This window comes from Neomonachus schauinslandi, chromosome 6 (assembly GCF_002201575.2).
Source record: "Neomonachus schauinslandi chromosome 6, ASM220157v2, whole genome shotgun sequence".
Lineage (NCBI taxonomy): Eukaryota > Metazoa > Chordata > Mammalia > Carnivora > Phocidae > Neomonachus > Neomonachus schauinslandi.
Window position 1 is genome coordinate 23394444 of NC_058408.1, and position 12198 is coordinate 23406641.

The 12198-nt window shown below is 33.4% G+C and overlaps 1 protein-coding gene across 3 annotated transcripts in view; it reads right to left on the minus strand.

The window, feature by feature from the left end:
* Positions 1–2093: 2093 nt before the first annotated feature.
* Positions 2094–12198, minus strand: part of KCNT2 (potassium sodium-activated channel subfamily T member 2) — a 377441-nt gene continuing 367336 nt past the window's right edge. For all 3 annotated transcript variants that reach the window (XM_021686661.1, XM_021686660.1, XM_021686659.1), the window contains 2 exons: positions 10842–10926; positions 2094–2205 (listed from right to left, as the gene is read on the minus strand). In XM_021686661.1, coding sequence (XP_021542336.1) covers positions 2094–2205; positions 10842–10926 — 197 coding nt within the window. The remainder of the gene's footprint in view (positions 2206–10841; positions 10927–12198) is intronic.

The following is a 12198-nucleotide window of genomic DNA, read 5'->3' on the forward strand; positions in this document are numbered from 1 at the left end:
TTACTGTTCTCCATTACATATATTAGTTCAATTCTGCCTTTAGCTTGAATAATTTACAGATGAATATATAAGTTTGCCAAATATATTTCACGTGTCTACAACATACATGCATGAATATGCATACAATCTTCATTTTAAGGTCCGCTTCCAATTTTAAGTAACTTGTTATAAATTCTCTACTTCCCTGACTGATTAAAGAAAGTTAACGATAGGGGCGCCTGGGTGGCTCAGTCATTAAGCGTCTGCCTTTGGCTCAGGTCATGATCCCAGGGTCCTGGGATGGAGCCCCGCATCAGGCTCCCTGCTCAGCAGGGAGCCTGCTTCTCCCTCTCCCACTCCTCCTGCTTGTGTTCTCTCTCTCACTGTGTCTCTCTCTGTCAAATAAATAAAATCTTTAAAAAAAAAAAAAAAGAAAGTTAACGATAGGCTTTCCCTGTTTTAGGGGACATTCTTGGTGTTTTTGTTATTCTAAAATGAGAGTAATGGAAAATACTAAAAATACTAAAAAACAACAATAACAAATCTTCTCTAAGCCAAATTATACAATGGCTATCAAGCTATAATTTCACATGTTAGGTTTTACATTTTCGTTTCCATAGAATTATTTGGGGAATTTTAGGCTTTCTTTATCTATGTTTTTTTTTTTTTTAATTCTTCTACTGACTTTCCAACCTATCTGCTTCTTTGTGAAAAGGAAGAAGAAAATGTCTCTTCCTAGTCTTATATGTCCAATTTTTTGTGAAATTAAAATTCAATGTCAAGGCCAGAAATTTTTTAAAATACAAAATTAGAGGAAAAATATCTTTTTAAATTTATCAATATCTCTCTCATGGGAATACCTTAACACATTCCAACTACAAGGCAAACTCTGCTCTTGTGCTTTTCAGTCTATTTCTGAAGGGGAATAAAGCAATAAAATAACACCAAGGGTCAATTTATATTTAATTTATAACTGTAAAATTCTTCATGATTTATATTAAATTTCAATGGCAAAAACTACCTATCTTCACTACATGTTTTTTCCTCACAGTGTTAAAACCTATGTCCTACAGATGATTTTTCAAAATTAAATCAAATTTTTTAACATACCATTGTTTTGCGTGTATTTCAATACTAAAGCATAGAGGAGGACTTTTAATGTTTTAGAATGTCCTTATATTCCATAAAAGGTATAATTTTGCCTGATTGAATTTTAAATTCTCTTTCTAATGAAATACACTATATAGATTATGAAAATGTTAAAGCTCAAGAGCCTAATGAAAACCAGTTAATGTTTTAATTCTTGGCTTCAATTTAAGTCAACATATGTGTTTTTAGTATTTTCTCTGTTAGGCATTCTTTTAGGAGAATAATAAATATTTGCTTTTTAACACTTTTCTTGGCATACAATGTGTGTCAGACATAAAGTTAGCAAAAAGTTCAGGTACTTGATATTTTTTTGTTTGTTTTGGTTTCCTCACTGTTTTAAAACATGCTGTGAACATCTCAAATTCTAAAATGAATATGATATCATATGAAAAGGCAACAAAAAAGGTTAAAATGATTTAAAGATTTATACTCTAAAGCAAACTATGAGTCTTACACAAAAGTCAGCCACACAAGTTTGTTGGTTAATCTCTGTGTAGATGCTAGACATTTATGATGAGCTCAGTTTTATAAAACGGCAAGTTTAAAGAATATAATATGACTTTAATTTTTAAGAGGAGCCACAATCTTCTATGTCCATTGTGATGCACCAAATATAGTTGGATTTTCAGTTTACTTTCATAAAACCTTAATACTTTTAAATATTAGCTTCGTACAGTTTGGGTTATTGTCAAACAAATACCCGATTTAAATTTTTGGTTTTAATTTAGGTTTTTAAAATCATTCCATTGATGTCTTTCAGATTAATAGGAGGAGTACCAATAAGCAATACTTTAAATTTCAAATAATCTAGACTTCTAAGAGAATAGATTGCTTTTAATACGAGAGAACTGAATATATTCTGATCATGTTTCTTTCATGCCAGCACCACTCATTCTTTCCCTAAGATTTAGAGTGGTTTCAAGCAAGATTTTTGTAGGGAAAAAGGGTCTCTTATTTTCCTTTTATCAAAGCTGAGTTTCCTCCCGAGAGTCTTGAGCCACGGCATTGTAGATGCTGTTTTTTCGACTGGGCTCACTGTTTGGAAGGTATGCCAGCGGATCTGGTCGGATTAAGTATCTAGGAAAAGAAAACAAAGCAAATAACTATAAGAGTACATAAAGGCAAAACTAATTCACACTTACACCTTAGACTGCTGCTTCAAACGTATTTAGCTTTTAGGTGATCTAAACTGTGTCTATGCATAGCATCCGTAGAAGGATTCACTTTTTACTCGGCCTATACAATTTGGCAGGACTTGTCTTGTTTCTGTACCTAAGCAGATTATGATGATGTATGCTGATGAATCAAGAATTATTATTTTTTAGTTATGGTCTGTTTCACCACCTTCATCTTATCAAAACTTTATGTTTTACTTTACTATCCTGTTGATTTATTATCCCTTTCTTTGGCTATTTTTCTAACAAGGAGACCTAAATTTCAGCTATGATCCTTCTATTACTTAACTGCTCTTAGTCTTTTATCATTCATAAATAAATCTGATCTAAATAATTTCTATAGTCTTTTTAATTTATATATTTCAGGATTCTAAAAAAGTAGTCATTTGATACATGCTCTGAAGAATAATATGCAGAGATAACCTTTTAACTATCTAGAAATTAATCTAAAATTCAGGTTCTGCAACGGTGAGCAATTATACAAAAGAATAAAAAATAATGGGGCGCCTGGGTGGCTCAGTTGATTAAGCGGCTCAGGTCATGATCCCAGGGTTCTGGGATCGAGCCCCGCATCGGGCTCCCTGCTCCGCGGGAAGCCTGCTTCTCCCTCTCCCACTCTCCCTGCTTGCGTTCCCTCTCTCGCTGTCTCTCTCTGTCAAATAAATAAATAAAATCTTAAAAAAAAAAAAGAATAAAAAATAATTCTTAATTCGTTCTACTGGTAAATGGGAAAATGTTCATCTGCCAAACTCATACATTTCAATAATGTTAGAATTTGTTTTAAGAGAGATGTTTTACTTCAGACTCTATATGACATGAGCTTCCACTTCCTGAGCTTCTCTGGAATACTGTGTTGGGAACTGGGAATACAAAAAGTCACAAACCCTAACCCTGTCCTGCACAAGATTAGTAGAGTTTAATTTAAAAAGCAGATATAAACAAGAAAAATAAATTCCAAACATCACAGGAAGACAAAAAAAAAAAGAGAATTAGGGAATACTTTACTGAGAAGGTTGAGTTGAGCTTCTCTCTCTAAGCTTGCTCCTGATCTCTTTAGAAAATGAGTTTGACTTCGGGAGAATGGCTAAACCAGGAAATAGCGGAACGTAAATTCAGGAAGAAAAGTAGAAAACAGCTAACGAAAGACTTTTAAGTTTCAGGACAAAGTAGGTTCGATTTCTGTTCCAAAGGCAGTGGAAAGCCACTGACAGTTTGCTGAGAGAGGAGGAAAGTAAATGCATGTAATGCAGCATTTGAACAAAGCCTTGTTTCAGATGCAAATGAAATTAGGAATTCATAGTTTTATAATAATTTGGGAGATAGAAAAAATAAGCAGAAAACCTAATTTAAAGGGAGAACTCTAATGAAGATTGTACTTTTCCTCTTAAAAACTAAAGGAAAATTATTCATAAAATATGTTCCTTAATGAAAATGAGAAAAGGCAAATTAAAGCACTACAGTCTATTTTCTCTGATCAAATAAAAGGTGGAATTAATGTCCTTGAATCCTTAACTGGATATTGTTGTCTATGCACACTGCTTTATAATTACTTTAAATATCACTAGCATTGTAGATTGATGAAGAAAACTAATGTGAACATTAAGCACTTTTTATTTGATAAATTGAACATGTTCCAATTTGTAAATTAAAGATGTACAACATGTTAGTTTGAGACATTTATATATTTTTTTTAATTTTTTTTTTATTCATGTGACAAAGAGAGAGATAGAGAGAGAGGGAATATGAGCAGGGGAGAGAGGCAGAGGGAGAGGGAGAAGCAAACTCCTCACTGAGCCAGGAGCCTGATATGGGGCTCGATCCCAGGACCCTGAGATCATGCCCTGAGCTGAAGGCAGACGCTTAACCATCTGAGCCACCCAGGTGCCCCGATACATTTATATATTTTAATATGATTGCCCTTGAAACAATATTCATCATATTACATCATTATAGTACGTTATTATTAGCTATATTCATTATACTATGCATTAGATCTCTATCTTTATTTCTTGTTATAAGCTTGGACCCTTAAACACCATCAATCTTAATCCCCCACCTCCCAATCCCCTGGTAACCACCTATTTTTTTTATGGGTTTGACTTTTTTTGGATTCCATATATAAATGGTATCAGTCAGTACTTGTCTTTCTCTGACACCTCACTTCCCATAATGTGCTCAAAGTCCATCTATGTTGTTGCAAATGGCAGGATATCTTCCTTACTCATGGCTGAATAATATCCACTATGTATAATACCACATCTTTCTTATTTATTCATCCACTGATGGGCATTTGAGTTGTTTCTGTATCTATTATTGTGAATAATGCTGCAATATACATGAGTGTACATGTCTCAACAAAATCCTGTTTTCATTTCCTTTGGATAATATACCCAGAAGTGGAATTGCTGGATCATATGGCAAATTTATTTTTACTTACAGATTTGTCAGCTTTATCTTTTCAAAAAACTAGCTTTTAGTTTCATTGATCCTTTCTATTATTTTTCTAGTCTCTATTTCATTTATTTTCATTCTCAGTTTTTTCTTAAAGATTATTTATTGGCAGGGGGAGGGGCAGAGGGAGAGGGAAAGAGTCTTAAGCAGACTCCATACTGAGTGAGGAGCCCAAGATGGGGCTTGATCTCATGACCCTGAGATCATGACCTGAGCCAAAACCAAGAGTCAGTGGCTTAACCGACTGTGCCACCCAGGAACCCCTTGTTCTGACTTATTATTTCTTTCCTTCTGTTAACTTTGGGCATTGTTTGTTCTTCTTGTTCTAGTTCCTTTAGATGTAAAGTTAGGTTGTTTATTTGAGATCTTTTTAATTTCTTAATATATGCATTTATTGCTATTACCTTTAGAACTGCTTTTGCTGCATCCAACAAAATTTGATACTTTGTATTTTGATTTTCATTTTTTTCAAGAATGTTAAGCTGTTTAACACCAATCACCTAGTTATTTATTAGTCTTTGAATCAAATTAAAGTTGCCCCTTTATTTAAAATGAACTTTTGAAAGAAATTTTTTAGGAAACCAAAAGGTATGATATAATCTATTACCCCCAAATTCATTGATAAAGCTGCAAAAGTTGCTTCTTTATTATCACTACTAAACCTATGAGTCTAATAAAATAGTTTCTTAAATATGTATTTATGTACTACTTGTCACAGTAGGCTTTTTTTTTTTCGTGATATTTATCATTGCTCCAGTTATAGTAAAACTTAATTATTTCAATGGCCACAAATTCAAATCATTGCAAAAAAAAAAAAAAAAGGTTTTTTTATAGCAGTCAAGCTGATGTTTTAGCTTTAAACAAATAAAAAAATAAGAGTATCCACAAGGCAGAAAATATCATGTTTATTTTACATGTAAAATACATATTGTAACATACATATTTTATTTGTAAGTTTAAATTTGGAGGGAATTATTTCAAATTATAAACATCTATTCAATGAAAGGACATGTTTATAGACTCAAAAGGTTAACAATATCTTTCCATTCCATCAAAAATAATCATGGGAAATAATTATATTAGGTTCAAAAGTTTATAATTTATTATGAAATATGAATAAGGTAAGCATAACTCCCTAAAAAACACTATGAATTGGGGTGCCTGGGTGGCTCAGCTGGTGGGTGTCCAACTCTTGGTTTTGGTTCAGGTCATGATCTCATGGGTCATGGGATCAAGCCCCGTGTCAGGCTCCATGATCAGCAGGGAGTCTGCTGGAGATTCTCTCCCTCTGCCCCTCCTTCCACACGCTCTCTCTCTCTAAAATAAATAAATAAATCTTTTTAAAAAATTACATAGTCAATATAATTATTACTACTTTGAAAAGGAGGCATAAGAAGGTTGGGATTATAGAGAGGATGGAAAATTAATAAAAATTGCCCAATTTTGTAGGTTTAAAGGAAGGAAGACATGTATAAATACGGACGCAAGAAAAACAGAGCAGTTTTGTTTTATTATAGTAATATACAAAGTGAAGTCTCCAGGATGGGCAGTTAAATGCCAATGCATCATAAATATTTTCATGTAACTTAAAGTCCTCCACAAATTCAACATCACCACTGGACATAATTTTTGACAGCTGCCTTAAGAATTCAAGCAGGTGAGGTCATATGATACTTGTCTTTCTCTGATTGACTTATTTCGCTTAGCATAATACCCTCTAGTTCCATCCATGTGGTTGTAAATGGCAAGCTTTCATGTTTTTTTGATGGTTGCATAATATGATCTCACTGATATGAGGAATTCTTAATCTCAGGAAACAAACTGAGGGTTGCTGGAGTGGTGGGGGGTGGGAGGGATGGGGTGGCTGGGTGATAGACATTGGGGAGGGTATGTGCTATGGTGAGCACTGTGAATTGTGCAAGACTGATGAATCACAGATCTGTACCTCTGAAACAAATAATACATTATTTGTTTTAAAAAAAAGAAGAAGATAGTAGAAAGGGAAAAGTGAAGGGGGGGGAATCGGAGGGGGGAGACGAACCATGAGAGACTATGGACTCTGAGAAACAAACTGAGGGTTCTAGAGGGGAGGGGGTGGGGGGATGAGTTAGCCTGGTGATGGGTATTAAGGAGTGCACATATTGCATGGAGCACTGTGTGTTATACGCAAACAATGAATCATGGAACACTACATCAAGAACTAATGATGTAATGTATGGTGATTAACATAACATAATAAAATAAAATTAAAAAAAAGAAAATAATACTATGTACCAATAACACACACACACACACAAAAGAATTCAAGCAGGTGAAATTATCATGAATCTCATTCCCTAAAGCTCTAATATTCTAACCAGAATTATCAGATGGCAATATAAAGCACTATACTAATTAGTTGTATTTGAGGTGCATTATAAATTGTTTTCACACTGATTTTGGGTTAAAGTTATTCCTGCTGAGGTATTTTCCTATGAAGTTTTTGAAACATACTTATCTTTCTACCCTAAAATCATTCTTTTTTTTTTTTTTAGTTTTGTTCATCTGGAAGATGAAAAATCAATATTTTCTACATAACTAGCTTCTCTTCAAAGCTCCAGTACTATATTTCTATATGCTTTCTAGACATGTATCTAAACTCTAGCTCACCATCTTTTTTTTTTTTTTGGATGTTCATATCAAATTTATTCATAATAGAAAACTCATCATTTCTTTTTTTCCACAGCCAAAAATTCCCCTTTTCTTCCTAGAAAACTGCCTCCCTATTCTGATTTGCTTCAGTGAACCAGCATTTATTTATTTATTTGGCCATCACATAGAATTGAAATTTTTAAAAATTTGTTAGTTAATATACAGTGTAATATTGGTTTCTGGAGTAGAATTCACTGATTCATCGCTTACATACAACACCCAATGCTCATCACAACAATGCCCTCTAATGCCCATCACCATCTAGCCCACCCCCCACCCACCTCCATCCATCAACCCTGTTTGTTCTCTATCATTAAAAGTCACTAATGGCTTGTTTCACTCTCTCCTTTTTTTCCTTTCCCCCTTCCCATATGTTCATCTGTTTTCTTTCTTAAATTCCACATATGAGTGAGATCATACGGTATTTGCCTTTCTCTGGCTGACTTATTTCACTTAGCATAATACACTCTGGCTCTATCCACATTGTTGCAAATGGCAAGATTTCATTCCTTTTGATGGCTGAATAATATTCCATTATATATATATACACGTATATATATATATATATACTATATTTCTATATGCTTTCTAGACATGTATCTAAAGAAAAAAAATATATATATACGTATATATATATACATATATATATATATACGTATATATATATATACCACATCTTCTTTATCTGTTCATCAGTTGATGGACATTTGGGCTCTCTCCATAGTTTGGTTATTGTTGATAATACTGCTATAAACATCGGGGTGCATGTACCCCTTTGTATCTGTATTTTTGTACCCTTGGGTAAATATCTAGTAGTGCAATTGCTGGAGCGTAGGGTAGTTCTACTTTCAACTTTTTGAGGAACCTCCATACTGTTCTCCAGAGTGGCTGCACCAGTTTACATTCCCACCAATAGTGCAAGAGATTCCCCTGTCTCCACATCTTTGCCCACACCTCTTGTTTCTTGTGTTGTTAATTTTAGCCATTCTGACAGGTGTGAGGTGGTATCTCATCATCTTATCTTTTGTATTTGATTTGTATTTGATTTGTATTTCCCTGATGATGAGTGATTTTGAGCATCTTTTCATGTTATCTGTTAGCTATTTGGATGTTTTTTTTTTTGGAAAAGCAATACTTCATGTTTTCTGCCCCTTTCTTAACTGGATTATTTGTTTTTTGGGTATTGAGTTTGGTAAGTTCTTTATAGATTTTGGAACCCTTTATGAGATATGCCATTTGCAAATATCTTCTCCCATTGTCACCTTTTAGTTTTGTTGATTGTTTCCTTCGCTGTGCAGAAGCTTTTTATCTTGATGAAGCCCCAATAAATAGTTCATTTTTGCTTTTGTTTCCCTTGCCTCCAGTGACATGTCTAATAAGAAGTTGCTATGGGCTGAGGTCAAAGAGGTTGCTGCCTGTGTTCTCCTCTAGGATTTTGATGGTTTCCTGTCTCACATTTAGGTCTTTCATCCATTTTGAATTTATTTTTGTGGATGGTGTAAGAAAGTGGTCCAGTTTCATTCTTCTGCATGTTGCTGTCCAGTTTTCCCAACACCATTTGTTGAAGAGACTTTTTTTCCATTGGACATTCTTTCCTGCTTTGTCAAAGATTAGTTGACCATATAGTTGTGGGTCCACTTCTGGGTTCTCTATAGTATTGAAATCTTAAAGTCATGTTAGACTTCTTCTTTTCCAATTCTCACACCAATGACAAGTCTTACTCTTTGCCTTCCTAAGTGTATCTACATAGAAGCCTCCCTTTACAATCCATTATCCTAATGCTATGAGAGATTCTTATCTTCCTCATACTTTCCTAACAGCAATTTAACTGGTTTCCCTATTTTCATGCCTATTTCAACTTTAATCCATCCTGCCAATAAATTCTACTTCTTGCAATGCTCTTTAAAATATATATATATATATGTATACATATTGAAATTTTTAAAAATTTTGTTAGTTAATATACAGTGTAATATTGGATATATATATATCCTTTCCATCCCAGGCAAAACCTCCCACAAAATATATAAAGGTAGCCTTCTAATTCTTGGCATATTACTAGCTTTAGTTTAAACCACTTGCATGGATCCATTTATACTCTGCATCACAGAATATTCTCAGTCCTCTTAGTCTCTGACTTTATTCCTGATTTTCCTGATTATAGATACAAACACATCCTGTTGACCTCACACCCACCAAAACTTTTGGATCTTTGGTATTTGTATTATGTCAGTAATGCAATCTGGAATTAGCTACCTTAGCTCAGTAGCTCTTGATCCTGCTCAGCCTCAGGACCATGGACCTCAAGGGCAAATCCATATTAGATATTTCTCCCCTAGGCTTACACCATTAACGGTCAAAATGCCTTTTCTAAAATCTCGCTACTTTCTTGTTCATATATCTAAGTACCTCCCCTTGCCTATAAGGTTTAAACTGAGTTTAAACTCCTTATTTTGTTATCTAAAGTCCTTCCAGAGTCAGGTTTAATACACGTTTCCAATATTATGTTTAGTGAACAACAGACATGCTAGTAATACAAAGCTTTTTTACTCTGGTCAAACTGGACTCTGTAGTATTGCCAAATGAAGCACATTATGCAATCCCCACTTAGTACATTTTCTCTAGCCATTTCCCTGTTCTGGAATGTCCTGTGCTCTCCACCTACACAAATCTTATCTACTTTTCAAAGTCTAGTTCAAATCCTTATATCCTCTGTAATCACTGTAACTCACAATAATGTCTTCCTCTTTGAAATTAGAAAAGCACTGTTTCACTCAGTTGATGCTTAATTCATTAGTAAAAAAGTCATATTATATATTGCTATTAAATTTTTATGTTTAAATTTTATTTTGTTAATTAGAGTGTAAGACTTTGAAATCAGGAAAAATGTCTTATCTCTATATCACACTTTTAAGGAAACACTAATGCAATTGTACATGCATGGCACAGAGTTTTTGATTAACCAAGTTACTACCATAGACATTTTCCTAGTAAGCGTTTTGACTTATTTTACTTAGAGCTTTTGGGAACACTTAAGATATTTAGAACTAGATAATGTGGAGTATTTCAGGTTTTCCTCTGAGCTGTTCTCTTATTATTCTGCATGTTTTCTCTTATTTCTCCAAATATATATGAGCTCACAGAATACAGAATTCTTGCTGCTATTTTCTTCTTTTATACCTCCACAATTCTACAATGCGTTTTTTTTTACAGTATTACACAGAGAAATACATAAAATGCATTTATTTATTGAACATAAAAATTAGACTTGAAGTTTATAAGCATTTATGAAACAAGAAATAAGGGACTTTAATGGTGGAAACAAAAATATAGAAATAAATAAATTACTGGTTTTCTAAAAATAAATGCCTTATGTGAAATAGGAGATCAACTTACACAACATCGTTCAGCTCTAGTCTGGTATCTGGAGACGGGTTAATCAGGATGTAGGAGAGGGTACTTTGATGATCATTCATTTCATCTAGAAGATAAATAAATGCCAAGTTTGTTATACTACTTACAGAAAATTACAGGAATTACTGTAGAGCATCTAATCTTCAAACCATACAGCTGTCAATGAGAACTTCCTATAGTTTTGCCCACAGCATGATTGTGTACATAACTTTGACTATTTTCAAATTACTGTCATTGGAAATATCTGACAGGTACTCATTTTTTTTCCCAACAGATGATAAAAATAAAGTATCTAATTCTGTTCAGAACAACTACAGTTATATTCTATCCTTTAAGTTATTACACTGAAAAAGTATTTCTATTAAAGAAATATCTAGACAAGATGTTTATTAATTTATTATGTCTTCTCAGTTATAAAAAATAATTGTGGTTATAGATGGCCAGATATTAATATTCATATGAGAAATTCTGTGAAAAGTCATCTGATGACATCCTGTTTAAAAAACACAACAGAAATGTATCTAAAAACCTTGAAGGCTCTAAATGTTTCACATTGTTATAGGATATACCTGATATAAGCCATCCTAATGTTTTCGCAAAATACAAAGACTCCTGCAGAGCAGAATTAACTGTAAGTTTCAAGGGAGGTGTACTACTAAATTATTTGTTGTTCTTCTAAAACAATATGTATTTGTAAAATAAAAGGCTTTGTCTTTTTAATTTTTTCAATTCACTCTGAAAACATTGTCAGCCTTCAAGTTTGGAGAGCGAACTTGATATTATATAGGACACTGAAAAAGAAAACAGCTTTGAGATCTCAATTTTTTAGCTGCCAAGCTATGATAAGATGTAAATGTAAAGCCATGTGGACACATACTTCAATAAACATTAATCCTCCCAAGGGTGACATTTTTAGGCTGTTGAGAGTACTGTTCAAAATCCTGCTCTAGAGCCATACATGGTATCCTTTTGGCCACTTCAGTTGCAGATAAGCTTGGTTCCTAAAACAAGGTACTAAATTTTGCAGTTTGATCCAAAATCTAAGAATATATTTCATACCAATGGAGATACATCAATACTCAAATGCATAAAGTTAAAATACAGGTCTTTTTTAGGCCAACATAGTTGACTCTGATAATTTCCTGCCCTGGACAATCTGTATCATTTTTGTTAAATAATGTCTACCACTATGTTCATCTAACTAGAAGCTTATCACTTGAATATGTAAAATTTAATAATATTTTCAGTCATGATAGTTTAAGTTGCCATGCAGATGTGTCCTATTTTTAAAGTCTATAAATGAACATCCTTATCTTACAAGGAAGATAAACTGCAGTGT